General features: G+C 33.1%; 5 protein-coding genes and 1 long non-coding RNA gene across 10 annotated transcripts in view; 3 read left to right on the top strand and 3 right to left on the bottom strand.

Annotated features, from left to right (window-relative positions):
- The first annotated feature begins 6,337 nt into the window (after positions 1-6,337).
- LOC115694925 (uncharacterized mitochondrial protein AtMg00310-like) lies at positions 6,338-6,801 on the top strand. The gene is made up of 2 exons (XM_030622027.1): positions 6,338-6,481; positions 6,577-6,801. The coding sequence occupies exons 1-2, from the start codon at positions 6,338-6,340 to the stop codon at positions 6,799-6,801; spliced, it is 369 nt and encodes a 122-aa protein (XP_030477887.1).
- A 282-nt stretch (positions 6,802-7,083) lies between these two features.
- On the top strand, positions 7,084-7,794 carry LOC115694924 (uncharacterized). Its single transcript, XM_030622026.2, has one exon. It carries the CDS (start codon positions 7,084-7,086, stop codon positions 7,792-7,794), a length of 711 nt encoding a protein of 236 aa, XP_030477886.2.
- A 29-nt stretch (positions 7,795-7,823) lies between these two features.
- On the bottom strand, positions 7,824-11,966 carry LOC115700241 (uncharacterized). The gene has a single exon (XM_061117964.1). The coding sequence runs from the start codon at positions 11,964-11,966 to the stop codon at positions 7,824-7,826; it is 4,143 nt and encodes a 1,380-aa protein (XP_060973947.1).
- Positions 11,967-14,906: 2,940 nt separating this feature from the next.
- Positions 14,907-27,202, bottom strand: part of LOC115725129 (uncharacterized) — a 54,148-nt gene continuing 41,852 nt past the window's right edge. Inside the window, exons 1-7 of one of the 3 annotated variants that reach the window (XM_030654562.2) lie at positions 18,206-18,345; positions 18,061-18,119; positions 16,888-16,950; positions 16,747-16,802; positions 16,497-16,546; positions 15,707-15,849; positions 14,907-15,609 (exon numbers count right to left, since the gene is read on the bottom strand). In XM_030654562.2, coding sequence (XP_030510422.1) covers positions 15,402-15,609; positions 15,707-15,849; positions 16,497-16,546; positions 16,747-16,802; positions 16,888-16,907 — 477 coding nt within the window. In that variant the 5' untranslated portion in view covers positions 16,908-16,950; positions 18,061-18,119; positions 18,206-18,345 and the 3' untranslated portion in view covers positions 14,907-15,401. Of the gene's footprint in view, positions 15,610-15,706; positions 15,850-16,496; positions 16,547-16,746; positions 16,803-16,887; positions 16,951-18,060; positions 18,136-18,205; positions 18,346-27,202 lie in introns of those variants that run through there. The other 2 variants (XM_030654561.2, XM_030654560.2) reach the window with 2 other exon arrangements.
- On the top strand, positions 15,500-23,097 carry LOC115725131 (uncharacterized). 2 transcript variants are annotated; one of them, XR_009688542.1, is made up of 4 exons: positions 15,500-15,638; positions 15,723-15,852; positions 22,115-22,303; positions 22,533-23,097. It is a non-coding gene; the product is annotated as an uncharacterized LOC115725131 (long non-coding RNA). The 2 variants fall into 2 exon arrangements; XR_009688543.1 differs by lacking the exons at positions 22,115-22,303; positions 22,533-23,097 and adding an exon at positions 18,196-19,360.
- On the bottom strand, positions 21,856-27,201 carry LOC115725128 (reticulon-like protein B21). Of its 2 annotated transcripts, none has more exons than XM_030654558.2 (9): positions 25,579-27,201; positions 25,399-25,458; positions 25,194-25,296; positions 24,764-24,838; positions 24,522-24,666; positions 24,352-24,421; positions 23,965-24,030; positions 22,536-22,658; positions 21,856-22,281 (listed from the first exon to the last, which is right to left on the bottom strand). In XM_030654558.2, the coding sequence occupies exons 1-9, from the start codon at positions 26,771-26,773 to the stop codon at positions 22,097-22,099; spliced, it is 2,022 nt and encodes a 673-aa protein (XP_030510418.1). In that variant the 5' UTR covers positions 26,774-27,201; the 3' UTR covers positions 21,856-22,096. The 2 variants fall into 2 exon arrangements, with proteins under 2 accessions (XP_030510418.1, XP_030510419.1); XM_030654559.2 differs by having other exon boundaries at positions 25,399-25,452.

Genomic DNA, 27,202 nt, shown 5'->3' with positions numbered 1-27,202 from the left:
GGGTATTATTTAGCTTATATGTGAAATATGTTATTTTTGTAATTTTTGCTCGGCGACAACGGAAAATGCGATGGATGGCTAGATTGATCACATGGGTAAGTTTAGAACCTTATTTTATAGTGGAAAATATTTTAGAGAAAATAAATTATCGGGATTGAGCGGGGTTATGGAAATTGACCATTTTACTCCTAGTTTTAGAAATACCCTAGTTTTAAGTCTAAAGGGCATTTTAGTCTTTTCCTTGGTGGGAGTAGGTGGTAGCCATGGGTGATGACACCTAGTTAATTTTATTGATGATTGAAAAATAAGAGATTACTTTGAAGAAAAGAAAAGAATTAAGAAAAGAAGGAAAATTGGAAATTTAGTTATTCTTGAACTCTCTCTCTCTCTCTTTCGGCTGGGGCTAAGCAAGGGCAAAGATCAGATTTTTCTCTTCCATTTTCTAGGATTAAGCTAGGATTCAAGGAGGTTTCATCTAAGGTAAGCCCTAGAACCTTTGAAGATGTTATTTTAGGCTTTTTCATTGATTTTAAGTTATGTTTTTCCTAAACAGTGGCTGTTAGAGTGTGATGTTTGTTTAGTCCAAAAATTAGGGTTCATTTGAGTTAATCTAAGTCCCTAGCAACTGGTTTTGATGCTTGGTGTTAGTTTTATGCAACTTTGAACATAGAGTTCAAAGCTTTGGTCTTTAATGGCAAGTTGAGTATTGTTGGTTTGTTCTGTGAATTGTTAGTTGGAAATGGTTGTTTATGCATTGTATAGGTGTACTGGAGAGTTTGATAAAGTTTGGTTGAGATTTGAGGTCATGGGGGAAATTTTTGGGTTCCCAGCACAGAACCGGAATTCCGGTTCTGGGGGACCTGTACCAACCGGTCGACCGGATGGTGACCCAGAACCGAATTTCCGGTTGGGAACCGGTCTGCCTGTTGGGGGAATTTCCAGAACCCTAGTTTTGGCCAATTTTGAGATATTTAGGGTATTACCATGAGGTTTATCGATAGGGAAACTTTTAGTTTCAAGTTTAAGTCCCGGAAAGTGATTTAGCGAGTCACTCATCTGTGTTGCAATTATTGTGATTAGGGCATCCATCTAGCACGTGATTTCCGTTCAGGTCGGCCAGCACACTTGAATTCGAAAAATAGGTAAGAACTGTGTATAATATATGATGTGATTATATGAATGTGTGTATATGTGTTTGTATATGCATGCTTGAATTATGTTAAGCACTACCAACACTTGTATGAATAAGTTATAGAGTGCATTGGTATAGTGATTATTGTGGTTGTGAGTACGATACAGTGATACCAACATGGGCACGGGAAAATACTAAGGTGTGTGGTACATCACTCAGTGTTACTCAGTGTTCGGGGTAAACCCTACCAACACTCGTACAGTGAGGTACGATGTGTATGTGGTATAGTGGTTGTACCCTGGTGTTGAACGTTCATACTCATCTGTTAAGCTCTGTAAATAGGTGTATGGGCGCCTATTTACAGGTCGGAAATTATATGGTATGTTATATGCATTTCTTGCGAGTACGTTGACTCACAGTTTCTGCTTCCATGTGTAGGTAAAGGAAAGGCGAAGGCTGAACAAGAATGAACCTGAGCTCGGGTGAGATTGTACATGTCAAGCAGCGTGACCTGGAGTGTTCGGTCTCGGGACATCTGGGAGTTGTATTTTGAAAGTCGTTGTGCGACCTGGAAATTATGTATTTTGAAATGTATAGTTTGAAAAGTAAATTTTACAAAGTTTGAAAACGGGATCCCGGAATTTGTAAATATTATATTATATTACAAAGTTTAATATTTAAAGCAAAAGTTTTAATTTGACACGTTTTTCGAGAAATTTCTTTGATTAGCAAAGATTGCACAATAAGTGAAAAAGCACTGTAGCGTGCCTTAGCATTAGGGCGTTACATATACAACAGCAAAAACCCAATCGTATTTTTTTTTTGGATTTAATGAGATTTATTTTATTATATATAAATGAAAGTGACCCATGAATTTCTCATAAACCATTTTATTTTTAATAATAAACCATTTTATTTTTAATATAAATAAAAAAAAAAATCTTTAGATAAAACGAAATTAGGGTAAGTTCTTTTTTCCTGTGAAAAAAAAAATAATTAGAAAGTTAATTTTCTTTTTTCTTAAGATAAAACGAAATTAGGGTAAGTAATTTTTTTTTGTTTTGATATTATTTTTATAATATTTTTTAAGATCATCAAAAAAAAAAAATTTAAAAATATCAGTGTATATTTTTGTAAAGGATAATTTTATGATTTTTTGACTCATGTGGACCCAACGTGCATGGGTAATTTTATGATTTTTTTTGTTATTTCATATTAGAGAGAGTGAAAAAAGCTATATATTATTTCAAAAAAAAAAAGCTATATATTATATTTATTAACTATCCTTTCGAAGATAGAAAAGAAAAAGAAGGACTGTATATGAATATAATGCATAGTAAAACACATTAAGCTAATTAAACGTATTCTTCATAAGATCAAATTTTTAACATAATCCAAATATAGAATATAACAACATGTTTTTTGATGTGAAGGTTAAACATAACAAATGTCAAATGACATAGCTTAGTCTCCGTATAACATGACAAACGACATTTACCAAAGTTGGGGCTTTGAGTAGCCCTGGTGGTTTGAATTAACAAACGACATTTAAAATAATAATGAATTGTTATTTAGCTTTTGTTTTATTTTTTATCTTTTTTTATTTATTATTTTTTTTTTGTTATTTAGCTTTTATTTTATTTTTTTATCTTTTTTTTTATTTATTATTTAGTTCGCCATAAAGAATTTAAAAATTAGATATCTATATATTCCTTTTCCTATTATAATTTGGACATTCTTATTCTAATTTATATCAGAGCTTGCTGAGAAACAATGCAGATTTGAAAAGATTCAATAAGGAGACAAAAATCCCAAAATGTTAGAAAATGAAAAATTAATCTTAAAAATTGGGGGATGATTTACGAATAAAAAGAAGACCCAATTGGATCAGAACCTGAAATTGGGGGACGATTTTTTTGAATTTCTCACGGCGAATTTGCGTTTGATCCTCCATTTTTCGCAGATTCACTCATCCATCTAGACGGCAATAAGAATTTGCTTGCTCTGTTTATTGAATAGTGGGAGTGGATTGCGATTGAAAAAAAATATATATATAAATGAAGATAAATAGCTAGAGGAAACCTAGCTATATATATAATTTTGTTCAATTTATTATATATATATATTTTTAATTTCTAGAGTTATAGTTGTGATTATATATAGAGTTGAAATATACTAAATATCAGTTCAAATATTAATAGGATTTGTTTTATTATTATTTTATTATATATAAATAATATTTTATTATTTTATTAAATAAAAATAAAAAGTCACCCATAAATTTCTCATAAACTAAGAATTTCAGATATATAGGCACATTTTATATAGAATAGATATATAAATTAGGATATGTCTATAGTAAGAACTATTGTTTTGTCTATATGGTAGAAATATTTTTATAACCATTGATAATAAATTTAACCATAATAAATAGATAAGTGTATAAAATAGTAAATATTTAGAGTACACTAATTATTTATCAGACATAAATAATAATTCAATAAATTAATAAAATAATATATTTTCTCTCTCCTCTCTTTTTCTTTTACCATTATCTCTTTTTGTTTCTCTCATTGCTCTTCTCTTATTCATGTTTGTAAAATTTTCAATACCATCCAAATAATTTTAAACAATATTTCTTCAATATTTCTTTAACCAATTTTTTTCCTATTGAGTCTTCTCTATCTTCCACTTGTTTCAGATGAAATAATCTCATTCTATCGTCTCATATTTCTATAATCTATAATCTATTTTTATTTTATTTCTCTATAACGTATTTTGTCAAATAATTATTTTTTGTCTTTTTTTTTTCTTCTTTTCTGTAAAAAATACAACAATAGATTTTTTTTTCTCTCTTTACACAATTTGTTTCTTACATTTTATTTTCTGTATAGTTTCTTATGTTTTTTTATTAAATTACATAAAATAAAAATTGAACTAAAGATAAGCTTGTAAAAGCTTTGAGAACTTCATGTAATCTTTTATATTAAGGTAAATAGTGGTATAAGTACCCAAAGTTTTGAGTTTGTAAGCGGCATTAATCCAATGATTTTTTTTAGCGGCATAAGTACCCAGTGTTTATAAAACTGTAATTTTTCTCTAATTTTATCAAGTATAGACTCTGTTATTATTTTAAACAAGGCACATATAAGACCCAGATTATTTAGTCTAGACAGAAATATGTAGTATCAGTTAGTTCCAAATCTTCTTTTAATAAATTTAAAATGGAGTCTGTACTGACGAAAATAGAGAAAAATTACAATTTTATAAACATTGGGTACTTATGCCACTAAAAAAATCATTGGGTCTATATCACTTACAAACTCAAAACTTTGGATACTTATGCTGCTATTTACCCCTTATATTATTCTGAATTTGATTTATATTCGTATTTGATAACTTTGGAACAAAATTTTGTCAAAAAACTTAAGACCATCTCCAACAGATGGTGTATATTTTGAGATAAATTTGACCTAAAATATACCATATAGCTATATTTGACCAATTTTTTATAGTTATAAAAGTCAATATTATCATTAATATTCATTAACATTTTTATTAATGAATAGTATTAATGAGTGTCAAATAGGCAAGTAAAAATGTGTCGTTTATTGTGGGTTAAAATTTGGCACATGTTATTTTTTGTGTCAATAATTCGGCACACATTTTAGATCACCATTGGACTTAACTTTTTGTAAAAAATTTTAAAAATGGCAACGCATCATATTTATAGCTCTCCATTGGAGATGCTCTAACAAGAGAAAAAACAAAACATATTTTTCCATCAAATATTTATTTAGTATTTTCAATTCTCTCTTCCCCTAGTCATTCCCTTCTTCTCCTATTGGTCCAAGTGAATTTAGTGTGTGAATTGCCAACTCCAATGAATCATATCCATGACCAATCATATTTTTTTCAATTAACTTTTATATTAAAGTTGTTATTTTTCTCCACTAATCTAGTACTCACAAGTATAAATTCGATAATATGTACACTCAAAAGTTATCGATATCAAATATTATAAGATGTCTTTATATTATAGGAACAAAACCAATGTCCCTACCATAAAATTATTCTATATTTTTAAGCTATATTATGTTATTTTATTATTTAAGATACCTTGAGGTTACGTTTTTTCTTTTAATGTAACTCATGAAGTGCCAGGTACTATTCAATTTATTTACAAATTATTTTATAAATCTATTAAAATAGTTTTATAAAAATATTATTTTTATTTAATCTTGTAATGTCTAAAAAAAAAAAATAGTAACTTATTAAGTTATTTAATACATTAAATTTTATTTAAATTTAAGTATTTTTTATTTATTTATTAACAAAATATAAAAATAAACCTAAAATATTTAATAGAAAAAAAGGAGAAGAAGAAAAAGAAAGAGAATATTTGACAAGTTTATCATCATTGTTAAAAAAAATTATGGTATATGTCATGAGTCACATAAAAGATAAAAAAAAAAGTAATCACAAAAAAAAAACGTGTAGGTACTGAAGCCTAAAAGAGAACCACTAAGGTATATTGGTATATGTGTCAATCTATTTCAAAAAAAAACCACTGATATGCGTGTGTAAAACTATTACATTATAGCCGGTATTTTAATAACCAACAACAATTCTCGAAATAATTTGATATTTACGTGGTGAAATGTAATAAATTTTATAGTTTTTTGTCGACATCAAAAAAAGTGATCAGAATTAAAAGTAATATTTTGATATCTTTTGTAATAACAAACAAGTAACTAAATTTTAAATTTGAACAAAATTAGTGTACCAACTAATTTTATGAGTTACTATAAATATCATAATATTTCATATTTAAAAGTTACTAAATAGTATCTAAATCAGTAATTATTTTGTGAAGCAATTTAGATTGATTTTAAAAAGCAAAATTTATAAAGCAAAATAACATGATGTTACCTAAAAAAAACTTTATTTTAAGTAACATCATGTTATTTTGTTGTGTAAAATAATTATACGCACATTCTTTCGTAATAATATGATATACAATAAACTGTAAGCACTTGCTAATAACTTACTAGAAAAATTATAATACACAATAATTTTACGTAACCAATTCTATTATGCTGAAGATACTATTTAAATATTTTATAAGCTTTTTAAAAACATATGAAAATTGTTGTATTAAATAGATGTTTTAAGTCTGTCATCCAATCCCTTCCAACTTATGCCATGAGTGTCTTCCTCATTCCGTTGGGTATTTGCCAAGACATTGAGAAAATTATGGCAAACTTTTGGTGGAAAACAAAAAGTTCCAATGGACAAGGCATCATCTGGATGTCTTGGGATCGTATGGCTGCACCTAAAGAATCTGGGGTATGGGTTTTCGACATCTCCATGATTTCAACATTGCCATGTTAGCTAAGCAAGGTTGGAGACTTCTCTGTTCACCATCGTCTCTTGCTAGTTAGGTGTATAAAGCTAAATATTACCCTCGCACTGACTTTCTAAATGCTGAATTGGGTAACAATCCTAGTTTTTTCTGGCGTAGTATTTGGAGTGCACAGAATTTGGTTCATCTTGGGGCTAGAATAACTATCGGTACTAGGCTTTCAACACACATTCTCAAACAACCTTGGCTTCCTGATCCTGTCAACCCCTATGTCTCTACTACAGGACCGGGTCTTAATGAGTAGATGGTTAGTTCTCTCTTTGATGTATCTACTCGAAGCTGGGACGTCTCTCTTGTCAAGGATATGTTTAACACTCGGGATGCAGATTTATTTCTTGGAATCCCTCTTAGTTTTGCAACTGTTGAAGATTGTTGGTCATGGACTGGTGATAGAACAGGCGGCTACACTGTAAAATCTGCTTATTCCAAGCTTCAGCTTCAGAAAAATACTCGGCCTGGTGTGAACAATTCGGTATTCTGGCACAAACTTTGACACCTTAAAATACCACCTAAAGTGAAGAACTTCATGTGGAGAGCAGTTTCTGATGCTCTACCAACTTGTCTCCAACTGGTTACTAAGTGTGTAAGTATTTCCCCTACTTGTCCTGTTTGCCTTCAACATGTTGAGACAGCTTCTCATATTCTTCTCAACTGCCCTCTTGCTTTAAGTTGTTGGCAAAAAGCTGATTTGATCCCTCATGCTGATCCGAATGGTACTATTGGACACTGGCTTGACAGTGTGTTTAATAGATATGATGATGATGTTATTTGTCGTGTGGTTTTGATTTGTTGGGCTCTTTGGAAAGCAAGAAACATCTTAGTTTGGGATAAAAAAGCTTCCTCTTCTACTCAAATTCTCACTTCGGCTTGGGTTACTCTTGATCATCGGCGAAAAGCTCAAGATAAAACATGTTTATTATCATCCTCTCTCTTGCATGATGGTAGTAACATTGAGCAATGGACGACACCTGCTTCTAATACGGTTAAGATCAATGTCGATGGTGCAATATTTGAGAAGGAAAATGCCTATGGGTTTGGTGTGGTTGCACGTGATTCGAATGGCCAACTTATCGACTTTATTGCCAAATATTACCATAGGAATTACAAGGCTGAGGTTGTTGAGGCTTTAGGGGTTAAGGAGGCCCTTAGTTGGTTAAAAGCCAAAGGGTGGAGCACGATTGAGGTGGAAACTGACAACCTACTCACTGTTCAAGCAATCTTTTTTTTTTTTTTTTGAGAAAAGACCATTATATTAATAGGAAAATATTACATAACAGTCATAAGTGGAGGTGGAAATTCCTCCAACCAAGAAACATCAGTATCCACCGTAAGAGCAAACTTAGCCAAAACATCAGCATAAGTATTAGCAGATCGTCTAACATGAGTGATCTGTGCTCGTGGGAAAAAGGATACTAAATAGTTTACATCGTTTAAAATCAAATGAAAAGCAGAATTACACATATATGCTATTTTTAAACCTTGAACCACCAATAAAGAATCAGTTTCTATGAAATTAATTGATAATCCAAGATTGACAGCCCATTTCAGAGAGTGAGCAAGAGCTACAGCTCCCATTTCTTCAGGTTTGAAACACCCTTGTATTGGTTTCGATAAGGCAGCAACTATAACTCCAAATGAGTCTCTCACCACAGCACCGATACCAATTTTACCCAAAGCTTTGTTACATGCAGCATCAGAATTCAATTTAAGTTTGCCAAGCGGCGGGGCAGTCCATAGAGCAGTTGGTGGTGGCAATGGTGTTTCTTGAGTCACTGAAGCCCGTGAAGCAGTTGATGTAGCAGTACCAGCATTGTTCAAAGAGGAAGCCTGAGCATTTTGATATTTCAGAAGGTAGTTTGTAGCAAAATCCAATACTGCAGCAGCCTTCTTTGATGGTTTATCATGGTATTCAGCATTACGTTCAAACCATATACTCCAGCAAATTACCAAGAATTTTTCAAACTCAGTGGAGGAGGTATTAGCCGAGACATAGAGCAAGAAATCTGCTGAAGTAGTAGAAGCAGCCATTTTGAAATTAAAAACCAGCAGAGACTGTCGCCACACATCTTTAGCTCTTGTGCAGAAAAAAAGAGCATGATTTATAGTTTCTTTGTGGACTTTGCATAAAGGACAGAAAGGTGTTTCAGCAATGTGTTTCCTATGTAACTCAGATGCTACGGGCAAAGCATTATGAAAAACCTTCCAAACAAAAATGCGAATCTTTGAGGGAAGCTTCAGCTTCCAGAATTTTGTCCACCAAGAGTCAAGAGTAGTGCTGGTGTTTGTTTCATGAGAGTCAGCCAATGAGACAGCAAATTGATAACCAGATTTGACTGTGTAGCATCCTGAAGTAGTACCATTCCAGATAAGAACATCTTCAGCAGGAAAAAGGCTAAGTGGTATAGCCAAAATCCTGTCAAAATCAGCTGGACCAAAGTTAGCCGATATAGCTGTGATGTCCCATTGTCGATGTTGATCTATAATATCAGCAACCTGTAAAGAAGCATCAGGTCCTTTGAAGGAGAAAGGAGTGAAAGTAGTGTGACCAGGAAGCCATGAATCTGATTTACAAGTGATGTTTTCACCAGTACCCACTCTCCATTTCAAACCTTGAACTAGAAGCTCTTTCCCCCAAACAATACTTCTCCATGTTAAAGATGGAGTAGCACCTAACCCTGCTGCAAGTAAGGTCCCATTTAGAAAATATCTGTGATGTAGAACACGTCCAAGGAGAGAGTTCGGAGATTCCAACAATCTCCAAGCTTGTTTAGCAAGGAGTGCTTGATTGAAAAGAATGAAATTCCGAAAGCCTAAACCACCATGTACTTTAGCCTTGCAAAGGGAATTCCAATTTTTCCAATGAATTGCATTACCTGATGAAGTTGATCCCCACCAGAAGTTTGACATCATGCTTTCAATTTGGTTACACAAAGAGACTGGCAGACGGAAGCAACTCATAGCATAAGTTGGGATAGCTTGCACAACCGCTTTCAATAGAACCTCTTTACCACCAACTGAGAATAATTGCTCTTTCCAGCTGCTAAGTAACTTCCATATTTTATCTGTAATACTGCTGAAAAGCTTTGTTTTATCTCTACCAGCAAAAGATGGCAAACCAAGATATTCCTCATGACAAGGCTGTATTGGCATGTTGAGCAGATGTTGGAAAAAATCTTGGTTTTGAGACTTTGTATTTGGGGAGAAAGAAAGCACACACTTGTCTTGGTTAACCACTTGACCTGAAGCCCGTCCATAGATGTCTAGAATATGCTTAATAGATCGTGCTGATTGATGATTTGCTCGACAAAAGAGTACACTATCATCAGCAAAAAAGAGATGGGACACCGAAGGAGCAGTTCTAGAGACTTTTAACCCGTGCAATGATCCATTTTGTTCTGAAGTTTGCAGCAGCCTTGAAAGTCCTTCCGCACAAATTAAGAAAAGATAAGGTGAGAGTGGATCACCTTGTCTAATTCCACGTGTAGGTACTAACTCACCCAACACTTGTCCATTTAAAAGGAAGGAATATGTGACTGATTGCAGGCAGCGGAGTATCAAGTCAATGACAACAGATCCAAATCCCATCTTTAATATTACTTGAGCAAGATAAGGCCACTCAACACGATCGAAAGCTTTCGACATATCCAATTTAATTGCCGCATAACCTTGTGTGCCTCTTTTACGATTCTTAAGGGAATGGAGCAATTCAAATGCAACAAGGACATTGTCAGTGATCAATCTTTGAGACAGAAAAGCACTTTGATACTCAGAGATAACCAAAGGTAAGAACGGCTGAATACGCAGAACAATTGATTTAGATATTAGCTTGTAAAGAACGGTGCACAAACTGATCGGCCTATATTGAGTGATAAGTTGTGGCTTCTTAACCTTCGGTATTAGTGTGATTATGGTTTTATTAATGAGTGTAGGATCTGCACCATTGTTCAACACATCCAGAATTGCATCCGTGACAAGTGAACCCACAATGTGCCAGTAATTGGTAAAGAACATGACGGACATACCATCAACCCCGGGGCTTTTATCATCACTCATAGTACGTAGAGCAGTACGAACTTCTTCTGCTGTGTAAGGAGCCGATATGATATTCTGGGAAGCATCATCAATTGTTGTTGGAATAGAGTCAATGATAGTACAAATAGCATGTTCATCCACCTCTTGGCTGCTGAAAAGAGACTGAAAGTATGTGGTAATAATGTCCAACATAGCAGTGGTACTGGTTTGGTTATTACCATTAGCATCACGGAGTTTCTTGATACGATTATTGGTCGATCGAGAGTTTGCACGTTGATGAAAAAACTTTGTATTCGAATCTCCAGATTTCATCCATGAAATTCTAGCTCTTTGATGCCAATAGTCCTCTTCTCGAGCTAATAATTCATCCAAGATCATTTCAGAATTTTTTAAAGCCTCAAAATGTTGTGGATCTGCACTGGAAGAATTTTGTAGAGCAGCTACATGGTCATGGGAGTCCTTAATGTCAGATTTCAGATTGCCAAAGTGTTCAAAATGCCATTTTTGAAGATTTGAAGCACAGTTGGAGATATTGGTAGTCAATTGAGCTAACGGGCTACTGTTATTATTCTTCCAATTAGACAAAATTATGTCAGCACAATCATCTTCCTGCAACCATATTTTTTCAAAGCGAAACCTTGACTTAAACTTTGGGACATTGATCTGATCTGAACTAGTACAAATAGTTGCTTTGAGGGCCCGATGATCCGAATTATCAAAGTTCAAATGTCTCAAAGTAGGAATAAGGAAAGTTGAATCCCAATGATTATTGGTAAAACCATAGTCAAGTCTCTCTTTCACATTCCCATTTCCTTGGCTCTTATTAGTCCATGTAGTTCTTTCACCTTCAAAAGGTATTTGAGAAAGTTTACATGCATCAAGAGTGGCTCTAAAGGCAGTAATTTGAGAAGCATTCCTGGTGGAGCCACCAATTTTGTCATCATGAGAAAGAATCTCATTAAAATCACCTAAAGCCAACCACGGAGACAGAGGTGCAATATCGAAGCATCGACGTAGCAAAGTCAAAGTAAGATGCCTCTGAGAAGCACAAGGATGCCCATAAAAACCAGTAAAGTGTAAGGACGGACCATCATTACTTTCCATAAAACAATCAATATGATTTGTAGAATAATTATTAATAGAAATAGTGATATGAGACTTCCATAGAAGCATAAGTCCACCACTTAGACCAAGCCGAGGTACTTCAATGCCATGAGGAAAGTGTAGTTTATTTCGAAATCTATCAACATTACCAGATTCTAACTTAGTTTCCATGATGAACAGAACACAGGGGCCTTGCTCATGAACAAGCAAGCGCAAATGTCTGAATGCGCACGGGTTCCCCAATCCCCGGGCATTCCAACTTATAACATTCATGGCTGTGCGCGGTGTTGCGGAGCAACAACCGCTGAGACATCAGACTGAGACTCCACTGAATCCAGATCATTGACACAGGAAACAGGTAGAGTAGAAGTACTTGTTGGTGCTGAAGAAGCCAACTGAGTAGAGTGAACATTTGATCTGCAACGTTTTAGAACATTGCGAAGGGACTCAGAGTCGATTTGCCTTTTAAATTGCTTGTTGGGATTGATATTCTCTGTACCAATATCATACTCAAGAACAGCTTTGCCTTTTGATAGAGACCGAGGGGATTGGCCTGCTGCAGAAGGAAATGTGGAAACAATGGTACTAGGAGTGGAAGGAATCGAAGGAAAAGAGATTGGCAGTGAGGAAGTGTGAGGGAAAGATTTAACGATTTGTGGAGTGGGTGGATAAGTAGCAATCATGGGTTTTAATGTGAGGTATTGTGGAAAAGGAATAACAGAGGCTTCCTTAGATGAAGTAACACCAGTTGTCATTGGTACAGTATTAAAAGTTGATACATGAGTGGAAGAAGAAGAGGAAATTAAAGATGAATGTGGCTGTGGGGGGTTCGAATACTCACGGGTAGTCAGATTATTAGGCAAATGGAGAGGAATTGTTGATAGATTTGGTATTGCAGCAGTGAAAGACTTTTTAGCAAGTCGAGTCATAAGTGGCCAAACTCCTCCTTTAAAGAAATCAGTCCTATAACGATCATAATTGGATTCAGGCAATGGAGAACCAATCATAGAAGGACCATATTCAAGCAATGGTTCAACACCATTGTAAATTTGTTCAAGGAAGGTATGACAAGATTCAAAAGGATGTCCAATAGTTCCACACTCAAAGCAAAATTCAGGCAAACGCTCATAGCGAAATTCGAGCCAAAATTCATCTTGAGAATCCTGTAGTTTAACCATCTTTCCTCGAAGGAGTGGCTTGGAGATGTCTAGGATGGCACGGAAACGCAAGAAGGGTCCCCAACCTTCATTCAACGAATCCTCATGAACATCAACATAAGTACCCAGAAGATTACCAGCCCATTCAGCCATCTGTTTAGTTTTACTTAAGAATGGTAATCTGTGTAGTTGGATCCAGAAAGGAGTAAGGATCATAGATTCTGGACTGGCCGCATGAAGAGCAGTAGGAGAAGAGAGTACAATAAGGTGATTTTGGAAGTGCCAAGGTTCCAAGAGCAAGATTTTCCTGAGGTCTCCAAGACAGCCAAAGGAAACAAGGAAGAGACCCGAGTGATGATCAGTGATGGTGACTGGAAATTGGCCTTTCCAAAAACCACTCATCTTTATTTTAAAGGTCTTCCGATTAATGTCGCGTGCTGAAATGACCCTGGCATAGAGAACATGGTTCGGTGGAGCATTCCTACCAATGGACAAACCAGTAGGGAGAGTTTGAACTTCTCTTTCAGATTCAGTCAAGGTTAATGTATGATTCATATCATTCAAAAGATTATCCATGCAAGGAACTACAATCGGGCATGGATACAGAAAGATTAGTGCAGAAAATTCAAAAAGCAGAAAAGAGGGAACAGTTAATTTTCGAAAAGAAGAGGTTATAAGGATAAGGAATATGAATAACAGGTTGTTACAACAGTTAAAAAGAAAATGAAGGACTAACTGCCACAGAGCTTTTTAAGGGCATACATGCTCAACTCGACTGTGCTGTTCAAGCAATCTTTAGTAAACAACAAATGTCTAATGTCTTTGGTTTGATTACTAATGATTGTAAAATTTTATTGTCTTCTTCACCTAATAATAGTTTACGTTTTATTAAACGATCAGCAAATCGAGTGGCCCATTTTGTGGCTAGACGCTCTCGATTCTACTCTGATCGTAGCATTCTTGAGGATAATGTTCTGGCTGACCTTCATGCCATCTTGTATTCAGAATGCTAGTTTTAATGAAGTTGATATTTCATTTTTCAAAAAAAAAAAAAAATAGATATTTTAAGTATATTATATGATATTGGTTGGTGTATTGAAGTTGACTCAAGTTTAAAATTTGATTATTAATGTGTTAACAAAATATAAGAAAAAAATAAAAAGTTATTTTTGATGTTAGTCGTCATGGTAAAAAAATAATATTTTTTCATATATTAAAATATTCAATTTATCTTGATAAAAAAAACTATTCAATTTAAATGATAGGACACAGTAGTATAATATATAAACACAAATGACTAGTTTGCATTCTGTTGGAGAAAAAAAAAAACATATATATTTTTTAAAATTTCTAGTATAGTTATATATGTAAAAGAAGAAAGAGAAATATTTCACACAAAAAAAAAAAAAAAGAAGAAAGAGAAATAAAAAACCAGCTGCACAAATTTATATATATAGAAAAAAAAAATCTTTCTTACACAAAAAAAGAATAAAGAAATAGTTAAAATAAAAAAGAAAAGAATAAAGTAGTGCCAAATATAATAGAGATTTTGACATTCCACTAAATCAGTACAAATACCGACACTTAAACATGTATATCGGTATTGATAGACATTAAATTACCGAAAGTTATTGCTATAAATAATTTAAAATTGTAGGCTCTTGCCTCTCCATGGATTCAGCAACAGTTCCAAAGGTTAATCGATTCGAGAATCTTCGGATCTCTCCACCGTAAGCCTTTCCTCGTTTGAATCTCGCCTTTAACTCTAAGGCTATGTAATTTTTTCAAAAAATAATAATATTAAGAGTCGAAAATGGAAAATAGCCTAGAACCCGATTCTGATCCATCCAAGCCGGAAAAGTTGAGGAAATTACACTCTATACCTTTTTTATACTGTTCTCTTTTATTTTTACTTTCTTTTTCAATGTCTATCATTTTTACCTATTTTTAAAACATTATACCAATTTTGCCCCTATCAGTTCAAAATACTCTCCATGTAATTCTCTTATGTCAGGATATTTTAGGTATATTACATATAAAAAGAGATATGTTTCAATTAAATATAAAATTAGAGGTAAATTTGATTAATTGATTAATAATAGTAGTATTTTTCAACCTACCCCGAACAAGTTTACCAAGCAGGTCGAGTTTTTGGGCCCAATATGCAAAAATGGTACCCTAGTGTAGAATATTTCTAACAAAACTGCCTAATTTGTAGAATCAAAACTGCCTAATTTGTAGAATCAAAACACACTCTAACTTTAACTAACAATATTTCTAACAAAACAGCCTAATTTGTAGAATCAAAACACACTCTTAACTTTCTAGACTTATGTATAACATTTAATACCAATCTAATAAAGCCATTGTTACAAAAAGGAAGTTCCTCCCCTGATTGATTCCATAGGTTAAACACTTGCTCCGATTCTGAAGTCTGAACCTGAGTGAGTACTGGTAATTTGCATATCCCGCCGCTACTAAGAGCTGATAATAAAAGAAAATTGATAAGTTGTTTTGACTTGTATGAACAATGCCGGCATCACTTGTCAAGTTACATATCCATAGTTTCAGGTCCAGTTGAAGACTTTGATTTCTTATCCTTTTTCTTCCTCCCTCCATTCTTGTTCTTTTTCTTTGGCTTTGGCTTCTCTTCTGTAATTGGTTGCGTGCTCTCCAAGTGTTGGGCGAGAGCAGCCAAGGGATCCAACTGGAACGCAGGATGGTTAAGAACCGTACTCATTTGCTTTGCTTCTTTTAGTCTGAGAGCCAACATGAATGAAACAAACAAGTAAGCATGAAAAAGCTTTGAAAAACTATATGAAAGGGAAAGCAAATCCTTCAAATTTAAATACTGACATTAGCTTTTGCCTAGATTTACAGTTTAGCTTAAACTCAGCTGGAGTTTGTTTCTGAGAATTCTTCAATTCAGGAAGGAACTCTGTAAGAGCGGAGAGGTCATATGGTTTCAGCTTCTTCTGACGGCTTCGAAGTTTCTTTTTCTGGTAAGAACATGTAACATATCTCAATATACTGTATAGTGAAGGTACTAAATACTAACTAATATTCTCAAATAAGGATGATGGCTCCTAGGTATTGTTATAAAACACAATCATACGATGGAAGAAGAAAAAATATAAAATGCCTGAAAGAACAAATGAGCACAAACAGCAAACACAATGTCGCAACTCCAATAAAGATCCATTTAAAATCAACAACACGCTATTTACATTTCCTGAAGAAGACAAAATATCAACTACATTTCTCATTATTAACTTCCAAAATCCCAAAAGTAACATAAGTTCTGAACTTATCCAAACAAAATGGGGTCATAGACTTAAATTGATTGACAAATGGATTCTTTTAAGAGTGTTTAAGTTTACAGTTAAAATTTTCCTGTGTTATTCGGCACCAGTAGTGCCCAACACCTTCTATAAGTGGCGCCCCGGAATTGATTAACGATATTCTTTAAAAGTAATTTTCTTAAGTTATATGGGACCCGATACTTAATTACACCAATAGCGGTATGGCACCGATGAGGGTGCTAAACACTAGTAGTACCTTTTAGAAATTCTCATTAACTATATATATACGTATATGTATAAAACAAAATTAGGGTATTCGAATGACTTTAGAACAAAATTCTGACCTTGGCAATAGTCTTCTGGGCACTCAAGGTGGCGACAGTATCCCTAACCTCTGCATTAAGAATTTAGGAAGAGACTGCTAAGTAAGGTTCAATGAATCCAACACAAGCAAACTATAATTAATATTTGTGCACTACATCCGACAACACAGTACAAACTCAACACTGAAATCTAGAGCATCAAAACTAATACATAATGTGGAGGAAGACTTGAAAAGAGGGTTTGCATAAAACTACATAGAACCAAACTTACTGGAATAAAACTCAAGCTTCTTTTCAAACTTGCGATCAGCCTTAGTGGACTCCGACCTGCATTCCATATAAATAAGTACCTTGAAAGCCCACAATTTAATTTATCATAAGCTAAAGAAATTTAATGTCATAATAGTAGTACCGTGAACTTGGCTTGCCCATCGCCGAATCTTTTGAAGATATCTAAGTGCAAAAATATAGGTGTCTGCTTAGATAGAATATGAAAAGCAGATTAGGGTTAGTGGAAAAAGCCAATAGAACTTATAAAATTAGGAGAGAAAATATACAAAAACACAAGAATGACTTTTATGATTAACAAATCTCTTTCCCATGATCTATTCTGATTATGCATTAATAACTACAAGGATTTGATGGGGATGCTAGACATTGACATGGTGTTTCATTCTTAATTTGGGAAATAAAGCTCTGGTGTTGTCTTTATTGGAGAAGTGGAGTATGTACACAAGTGAATATTTTCAAAAACCCTTCACAAAACTACATTAAAACCTATTACAGCTCCTAACCTAATGTGTTTACAAGTGATACATTAAGTCACATCAAAACTTTCTTTTAAATGCATAAAGACACAAAATCTGATTATATAAATCAAACACTGAAAAAGTAAATCTCAAAAAACTGTTCCATTCCCAAAAAATTCATGATCTTCCACCTCCTTTCCTTTATAAATTGCTTTCACTTTTTTCCACCCAACTATCCAATTCCCTTCGATTTAATCTAATAAACAACAATAATTCGTGGATCAGTGTTAAGAACTAAAACACAATTGCCTCAATTCATATGGACTTCATAATTCGATTAAATTTTCAATGTTAAGAAATTCAGGATACAAAATAGAGAGCATCACCTAAGGCAAATCACTTCAATTACAAAAAATTCAGAAACTTTTCAAACATGGAATCTAATAAAATCAAAATTTAAGAAGACCCACTCACTTATACATTGAATTTCACACAAACAATCTAATGCATTGTGATATGATCAATAGGTGCAAAGAACAGTTCCAAATTAAATATTTATCGATATCTATGAAAGAATGACAAAAGCAAATTATACATGTACACGCACAGAAAAAAGTTTTATTGAACTAAAGTTGAAATTGAAGCTGAAGAGGAAAAGTATTACCTTAGCTAATTGGAATCGGAATCGGGTTTCATTCATAGTATCTTATTATACAATACAGAAATTAACCATAGCAATCACAACCAGAAGAAGTAACACTAAGCAAATAACAATACATACACATAAACTTATCACAACCAGAAAATGAGAGAGAGAGAGAGAGAGAGAGAGATACCTGGCTCAGTGAAGTGAAGAGGAAGGGAACAAGTGGAGAACGGCTAGGGCTTCACCAAGCTAGGTTTTGATTTTCCTGGTAAATAAAACACGTCATTTTCAGAGAGAAAACTGTGTACCAAACAGCCCCTGTAAGAAAACGTTACCAGAGAGTGGCCGAGAATGTTGCGGCTCTGAGGCTGAGAAAGGCCGTGGCCGGTGCAGGTGGAAGGAGGGCTGCCGTCCCCGTCGCCAAGAGAGAAGGTATGAGGTGTGTGAGTCTGAGAGAGAAGTATCCAGAAATAGTGATTATGTATTTTATTTTATTTTTTCATTTAATAAACATTTGATTATTTAATTAGTTTTTTAAAACTTTTTACTAGGTATCAAAATTTTATAATATTTAATATTCTATTTTTCTCAATTTAATTTTTTTAATATTTTATTAAGTCTCAAAATTTTATAATATTTAGTTTTCTCAAAAAAAAAAAATTATAATATTTAATTCTTTTTTTTCAAAAAAGAAAAATCCCTAAACTTAGAGCATCTCCAAAGAGACATCAAATTTGGTGTTACACTATCACCAAATTTGGTGTCAAAAATTATTTCTACTCCAACCACAACACCAAAAATTACACTAAAAAAAATATTCCTTATTATTATATTAATTTTTTAATAAATTAAAAAAATAATATCATATTAATTTTAATATGTGTTCAATTTTAAAAATTATTTTTATTGTTTAATATAAAAAAATAAAAAAAAATATAATAAATTTTTACTTAAATTATAATTAAAAAAAAATTATGATATTCACATTTAAATTTACACAAAAATAAATATTATAAGGTGCTTTTACAATGTATTCTTCTAAATAAAAGAGTCACGCAACAGAAAGTTTGAATTTTATTTTCGGCATCTTAAATTTTTTTAAATTTTTTAAAATTTTGCAAGATGTTTTAAATAACTATAATGTACACGACCATAAAAAAAAAAGACTAAACAAGTCTCCCGAATGCCGAAACAGGTAGGAGTAAATCAGTGCACCACTTTTAAAGAAGTGCTTTATTTTCGGCGTATTAAATTTTTCTAAATTTTTTTAAATTTTACAGGATGTCTTAAATAATTATAATATACACTACTATATAAAAAAAATAGACTAAAAAAGTTTGTTGGGTGCCGAAATAAATAGGAGTAGATTCGTACATCACTTTTAAAAATGTGTATTAAAAAATTTCCCAAAAAATAATTCTTAATTTTACAAATATAATAATATAAATATTAATTAAATTATTAAAAAAAAAAAAAAAAAAAAAAAAAAAGAGACATGTCGTGGCTACAGTGCACGGCATATATGCCGTGCACTGTAGACAAACCCTCAATTTGCAGTCACAATTGCAGCCTCCTTGGATCAATCCTCAACACCAAAGTATCAATTTGCCGCCTCCTTAGAGTTGGCCTTAACCGCATATTCCCAAATTTTTATTTTATTTATTATTTATATATATTTTTTATAAATAATTTTTTTTTTATAAATTTGTACAATATATAATAACAAAACTATATACAGCTAACCTTATTTTCATTAAAAAAAAACATCCATAACTAGCGCCAAAAAAAAAATTATAAGTATAGCATTATACATAATTCAATGACAACTGACCGATCTAATTACAACCGACCGCTAAACAATTGGATATCCAATTGTAATCGGATCAGATTAGATATCATTTTTGAATATTCAAATGGATCAGATCGGATGTTGGATGGAGTGTCCAAAAATCAAATACATCCAACATCCAATCAAACTAATTGGTATTTTCATTTAGTTTTGATGAATAATTAGATTTTATATTGTTATATTTAAAATATATATGTATCTATAAAAATTTACATTAAAATTTTACTCTTTTTTTTTTGGATCCAATACATATTGAACCTAAAATATTACATGAATCTGATCTGATCCATAAAATGCTAGGTCTAAAATATTGAATAAAGCTAAATTAAAATAATAAATATATATGAAATACATCCAACGGATAGAACTGATCCAATCCAACATTCAATGGATGTTGGATCAATTGGATGTCTAAAATTAATTGAATCAGATCAGATGGTAAAATCTGACATCCAATATATAATTGGATTAGATTTGGATAGGCCTAAAAATATTGAATGCGGTCCAATGAACATCCCTAAATTATATGGTAGTCTCTCTTTATATCACAAAAAAAAAAGTTATTTAAGATTTTTGTTTCTCGAACTACTATTTATGAAGAGATATTGGCGGCTAAACCACCTGAACTTTAGGTTTTGTAACACTAAACCACAAAAACCAAAATTTTGGCAGCAAAACCTACTGAACTCTCATTCTGTTTTGCTCTGTACACCTCCGTTCAAAAATCAAAGTTAAGTGCCATAGTAGACTGGTGGCAAATTTTCGGTGGTCCACGTAATATTAATTTTAAAAAATAATTATAAATATTAAAAAATCAGAAAAAAAAAAAATTGAAAACATTTTTTTACTTTTTTTTTAAAAAAAAAATAAAAAATTTATAAAAAATAATTTAAAAATTATAAAAATAAATAAATTATTTATAAAAAAAAAATTATTTTCTTTTCTTCTTTTCTTTCTCTTTCCTTTTTTCTTTTCTTCTTCTTCTTCTTCACTAAAAAACCTACCAAACCCAACCCCCTTGTGCCCCCTTGTGCAACGTCGACCAACCCCGGCGACCACCCTCGACCCCTTGTGCGACGTCGACCAACCCCAGCGACCACCCCCGACCCCCTTGTGCTACGTTGACCAACTCCAGCGACCACCACAGAGAGAGAGAGAGAGAGAGAGAGAGAGAGAGGATTTGTGTGACGTCGACCAACTCCGTCTCCACCTCCGATCTGGGTGCTTCGGCTTCGGTGGTGAGACGAGAGAGAGAAAGAGAGGGTTGGGAGGGGTATAGAAAAAGAAGAAGAAAGAAGAAGAAAAAAAAACAGAATGGGACGGAGGGTTTGTGCGACGTCGACCAACTCCGCCTCCACCTCTGATCTAGGTGCTTCGGCTCCGGTGGTGAGACAAGAGAGAGAAAGAGATGGATGTGAGGGGTTCTGTAGAAAAAGAAGAAGAAAGAAGAAAGAAGAAAGAAGAAGAAATAAAAGTAAAAAAAAAATATTTTTTTTTAATTTTTTAATTTTTTAAATATTTATAATTATTTTTTAAAATTAATATTACGTGGACCACTGAAAATTTGCTATGTGTACAAGTGTGTACACGTGGATAGTACACTGTGGCACTTAACTGTGATTTTTGGATAGAGGTGTACAGTGCAAAAAAGAATAGACGTCCAGTAGGTTTTGCCGCCAAAATTTTAGTTTTTGTGGTTAAGTGTTACAAAGCGTAAAGTATGGTTTAGCCGCCAATATCCCATTTATGTATTATTGTTTTTTTTGAACGTTTTATTTTGTTAAAATTGATCCTTGAACTATTCACAGTATTGTAAATTAGTTCTTCTGTCACGTTGCAAACAAACTTATTTTTATGCTTAATTTAACAAGATAAACAATCATAGTCAGTATTAGTAATATTTTTTTTTTTTTGAATAACAGTATTAGTTATATTAGTTATTAGTATTGGTGAAACCTATTGTATGTTATTTTGATTATATTCTTCCATATTCCCTAAAATGTAATGGGAAATTCTCCAAACACCGGATCGGAGCGCCATGTGTTACAATTTTTCTTCCTTTATAAATTATAATGGCAAAGAATAATATTTAAATACTATAGTAATAGAATATTACTAAATTTACTATCTTAAATAATAGCAAATTAATTCATATGTAATTATATCATGATACTGAACATTGTTTGTATGTAATAATGTAAGCATCAATTATTATAGCAGGACAAGGAAAATGTCACTATTTATCCAATATTTACAATGAAAAAAGATTTAAAAGAATAGAAGAAACAAAGGACAATAATAAGAATTAAGAAGAAGAAAAAAAGAAAACGAATTAATAAATAAATAATTGGCATACAATGTATGTGTTTCTATATATTTATGATCTTTTCTTTAGTTTATTATGGTCGACTAAAGTGGGTGGCACTGGTGGGACTTGCCAATGTCTCCTTCCTCCAATGGGATCGTGCCACGTTTCTTCATCTTCTGCACTCTCTTCTTCTACCCAATCATCTATCACCATAGTCTGCTGATAGTATCGAAAGGCCACAAACAACATGAACACTGAAAAGCAAAGATCAAAAAGGTCAAACTAACTAAACATTTTTTTTTCTTTTTTCGGTTTATATATTATAATGTATAACCTGAAACTTGAACTCAAGATCTCTAACACATACATCTTCCTATGACCACTTGAACTAACCTGAAGTAGTTAAACTAAATAAAGATTTTGATAAGAGAAATGTTAAAAGCACTCAGTGCCCAATAACAATACTCTTTTGATAAATTGCATTGCACTAAAGTATTTCTTTCAGTACCTGCCCAAATGCGAGCGACGATAGACGATAGATTCCATACAAGAAGAAAGGCCGCCACGGTCACAGCTTTCTTGTGAGAGCAAGAATCCCAAGCATCGCGAAAGCGTCGAACCCAAAATTTAGCTGCAATAATAAAAATATGTGTGTCAATATAAGCAATTAATTTAAAAATTCTTTAAGGTCAATTTTGGAAAAGAAAAAAAAACTTTAGTGTGGATAATGAGTTTAAATGTTAACTATATTTGTACAAACTTAGCTAGTCTTGGACTTAGTTGGTTGAAGCAAAATGCCAATTCAATGAGGGCAAAAAAGAAGAAGATGGATGAGGATGAATCTAGATATAGAGACTTTAATGGGCAACCATTTTCTTTTCTTTTTTTCAAAGAAAAACACACTTTTTTCCTTTATGTTTATAGAAGGAAGGGACCACAACAACAACTTCACCCATCTTATTTATATTCACTACAATCCTTTCTTAATATATTATTTAAATTAGATTTTTACTTTTTAGTATTGTTTTCCAAAATAATGTTAGTCTAAAGTGTTAAAGTTTATACATGATGCATACTAGTCATTTGGATAAAATTTTAATAATGTTTTTTTTTTTAACATAGAATCCCTTTTAAATTAAACTATATGCAGACAAATAGCTTAGAATTACTAAAAGTAAAAGCCAAACTTATTTTAATTATTTATTTATTTTTGAAAGGAGCCAATTTTTTTTTTTACTAAAACAAAAAAAGTGGTACTCACACACCTAGTTTCTCATAAAAAAAAAAAATCAATACAAACAATAGCAATAATTTCTAACATTTATTTTCAATCGACCAAAAGAAAAAACATTTATTTTCTCAATGTTGAGGTGGAGGACTACACTTTCAGCATTAAGAGTCAAGAATTAAAGAACCACAGACAGAGTGTGACATAACACCACAAGGGCTCTCCAACAAACTCTAATGTAACCTTTTAGCCGTTAGATCAATCTAGATCTTATAGCCGTTAATCAACAGTAAAGGATCTCAATTAAAAGTCCACTTTATTGACAAAGGAACATGTAGAGTTAAAGAACTATGTCATGTGACCACTCAAAAATCATAATTGAACATCATTAAATAAAAAAAATAAAAACAACATCATTAAGAATTTTGATAAGCTCACAAAAAATTTATGATAGCATATAATCAAATTTTGTTAGCCAACTCATTTTGGGACCCATCAAATCTTCCCCTATGTTTTTCTTTTAGAAAAAATAAAAAACAAATTTTTTACCTAATGTTAATTTCATGTCACACCCACTGGTGATTATGCAGAAACTGAAAGTCCAATAATGGTGGACCACGTGTCTACAAGGTGTACGTGTGAATCATATGAGTCATTTCATGCTTTGAACTAACAAACAAAGATATTATTAACTTTCCAGGAATTTTACCGTATGCACTTATCTGAGCAGAATACAGAGAACAGACTTTTGGTACGGTGAACACCCCAAAAAATCCTGTGACATTTAGCACAACCAAGTGTCAGTAAAACATTAAAAGTTTTCTTGGGAGATTTTGGCATTTTTCTATGGATCTATGTTTGGCTGTCAGGAAAAGAAATTCACTTGTTGAGAAACAGTAACTTCTGGGGTACTGTAGTTGAATTATCCAATTGTGGGAGTTAAGCAAAATGAGGAAAGAGAACAACAAAACTGGAAAAAGGGTAAAAACAAGGTTGAAACTTTTAAATGTTCAGTTGGTCAAGTTAAAACACAAACTTTTGTTCACACTAGAAATGATTGTGTATGAAAAACTGACTTTATTCTTATCAAACTTACCCAATTTCGCCATTGTCCAAATGGTTATGGAGCTGCCACACCTGGCCAAAACAAAGAGCAATACTGCCAGCTGCCAGTGTCACAGATTCCCATCCTTTTAGTAGTCTTCTTAAGACAAAAGTAGATTCAAATATAATAATAAAATAAGAAGAAAAAGAAAAGGTCTTTACCTTCATTGTAGTAGAAGGATCACCAGAAAATAAAGCCTTGAGCTTTAGCAGGAACTCATTTAAGTAAGGAAGCACAAGTTTTAGTAACCAAATTGCTTCTTCTTCACCCAGTACATATCTTTTATAATCTGTGTCTATAACTCCCCTGGTGATGTTAAAAGAAAAGCAAATGTCATTTGTTTGGTCAACATGAGAAAGTTAATTTGATCAATTTGTTAATGGTTGATGTAATAAGGAATTACCTGCAGATAATAGCTCTGAAGAGGAAAGTGGCAGCAAGATAAACAAGGCCCATATAGGAAAGAACAGAAATAAAGCTGTAGAAGAGGAATCCAGAACAAAATTTTAGTTCTCAGCACTATTTAGAAACAGAGGACATGCTATTTTGCTCATGTAACACATTAGATAGAAGAGATATACTTGAACAAGGAAAATATTGGAAATTTTTTTGTTGGTTGATTTAGTTATTCTCATTACATTTTAAAAAATTAAAATAAATGGTTTAATTACTCAACTAAATAATTAAAATACCTTCTCAATAAGCACTACAATTGTTGCCTATGATTTTACTTCTTACAATATGGTTTGAATTGATAGCTGTTTATTAGATTACTTTTACACATGACCAAATTCACCATGTTCTTATTCTATCAGGGTTCAGAACTTACTAACCTGATGTTGAGATCTCTAGTATAGGCAGATGAGATTATAGTGAATGTTCCAATTCCAAAGATGAAAACTGATCTTGATATCTCTTTCCACATTATCAAATCCACTGAGAGGAGAAACAGAGAAACAGAGGCAGTCATTGAATACCCAAAATCGAAATAATTCAGAAAAGAAATTAGGATCAAAAGTTGTAGGCACTATAACTCACCAAAACTCTGTAAACTGCTATGGTTTTCTGGAAAACTATGGTAATCATCTGAAGCTGCAGCTGATATTAATGCAAGAATTAAATACTTATGAGCAGAACAAATTAAAAGAAAACAGCCTCACTAAAAAACAGCAGCAATTGAGAGAAAATTGCAACGAATTGAAAAAAAAAAACACTCACATGCAGAAGATTTAGCGAAACTTGAATGAACAGTGGCCCTTTTTGTTACAGGAGGAAGTTGTTTTTTCACATTTAAAGACATGGGCTCTGGTTGCTTTTGATAAGCTTGATGAAGCTTCTTAACATCTCTTCTTTCAAAATGGACCTTCTTTACTTCATTCACAAACTTTTCTCCATAGACAATCTTGTTGGGTTTTGGCTTTGGTTCTGGTTCTGGTTCTGGTTCTGGTGGCTTTGATTCTGGCTCTGGTTCTTCTGGTACTGACTCTGGTTTTTTAATTTCCTCAACACTTTTCTTCTCAACCTCAATTTCCTCTTCTCCTTCAACAAATTCATCACCATAATGCTCCTCCTCATCTTGCTCCTCCTCGTGTTCATCATCACATTTTGGAGCAGATTTCAGTAATTGCACATTGCTAGAAATGACTTTTTCTTCGCACACACCAAACTCCTTACAACCTTCATCAGATCCAGATTTCACATTCTCAATTGGGCTTTTCTCAATTTCCTCAACAGACCCATCCATTGATTCATCCAACACCTCATTTGTCTCACTCTTCACCTTCACCAATCCAATTCCATTCACAGACTCACCACCACCAACACTGGCCCTCGCCGGAACCGAAACCGAAACCGATTTGGCCTTCCTCAACGGAGCCGCAGGCACCGAATTCCTCTCAATTCCCTCGCCGGATTCCCTAGCTTCCCTCAACGATTCAGACCTCGTCTTCCTCATCCCAATTGGACTCTTCACCAATTCCTTATTACCAACATTCCCCTCAGATCTAAGCCTCCTCCCCTGAATCGGACTCCTCTTGATTGCTCCATCCCCACTAACCTCCTTAACCTGTTGTTCATCACTCTTCCCTTTGTTATTCTGAATCGGACTCCTCTCAAAACCATCAAAATTCTCCGATTTCCACATCTTCCTCTTCCCACCACCAACACCACCGACATTGCCATTTCCAACACCTTTCCTCAACTTATTCCCAGACGGTGATGATACTGATACTGATGGTGATGAAGGAGTATTCCCATTAGACTGATCTTCAAAACCTTCCTCACCAGCAATGAAGACCTTAATCCCACCTCTAACCTCATCATGCTTCATCCTACTCTCCCAAACAGAACCTGAAACCACACCAACACTACTCCTAGTTCCAACTCTTCTCTTACTACCAATATCATCATCCATTATCTCCCTATTTATCTCTCTTTCTCTTTCTCTTTCTTCTTTTTTCTTTCTAGCAATGAGTACAATGGGACATAGTTGCTTACCAATTGAAAAGGAAGCTTGAAGCTGAAGAAAATGGCGGTTGGTTTGGTTGGTAGTACCACGAAGCTCAACCCAAAGGGACCCCTTCCTTCTTCTTCCTTCTCTCTCTGTTTTTTTTTTATTTAATTAAATAAAATAGAATAAAATAAAAGGGTTAGTAGAGAAGTGAGTGGGGTTGAATGATTAGGGGTGTGTTTTAACTGTTAATAAAGGTAATAATATAAAAGAAAAGAGAAAATCTTTAATAATTATTATTCTCCTTTAACTTTTTTTTTATTTATTTTCATAATATTCCCTCAACTTTTGTATAATTGCGTAGGATCTCCCTATTTTTTTATTTTATTGTTT

The sequence above is a fragment of the Cannabis sativa genome, chromosome 6, assembly GCF_029168945.1.
Source record: "Cannabis sativa cultivar Pink pepper isolate KNU-18-1 chromosome 6, ASM2916894v1, whole genome shotgun sequence".
In the NCBI taxonomy this organism is placed as follows: Eukaryota; Viridiplantae; Streptophyta; class Magnoliopsida; order Rosales; family Cannabaceae; genus Cannabis; species Cannabis sativa.
This window is presented reverse-complemented; position numbering and strand designations above follow the sequence as displayed.

Excerpts from the sequence above, each read along its gene's own strand:
- LOC115694925 (XM_030622027.1), top strand. The coding sequence starts at position 6,338 with ATGAGTGTCTTCCTCATTCCGTTGGGTATTTGCCAAGACATTGAGAAA. Across the intron at positions 6,482-6,576 it reads CTGCACCTAAAGAATCTGGG|GTGTATAAAGCTAAATATTA; the intron begins GTATGGGTTTTC and ends CTTGCTAGTTAG.
- LOC115694924 (XM_030622026.2), top strand. The coding sequence starts at position 7,084 with ATGTGGAGAGCAGTTTCTGATGCTCTACCAACTTGTCTCCAACTGGTT.
- LOC115700241 (XM_061117964.1), bottom strand. The coding sequence starts at position 11,966 with ATGAATGTTATAAGTTGGAATGCCCGGGGATTGGGGAACCCGTGCGCA.
- LOC115725128 (XM_030654558.2), bottom strand. The coding sequence starts at position 26,773 with ATGGATGATGATATTGGTAGTAAGAGAAGAGTTGGAACTAGGAGTAGT. Across the intron at positions 24,667-24,763 it reads TTCAGAGCTATTATCTGCAG|GGGAGTTATAGACACAGATT; the intron begins GTAATTCCTTAT and ends TAACATCACCAG. Across the intron at positions 24,422-24,521 it reads ATCCTTCTACTACAATGAAG|CTGGCAGTATTGCTCTTTGT; the intron begins GTAAAGACCTTT and ends TGACACTGGCAG.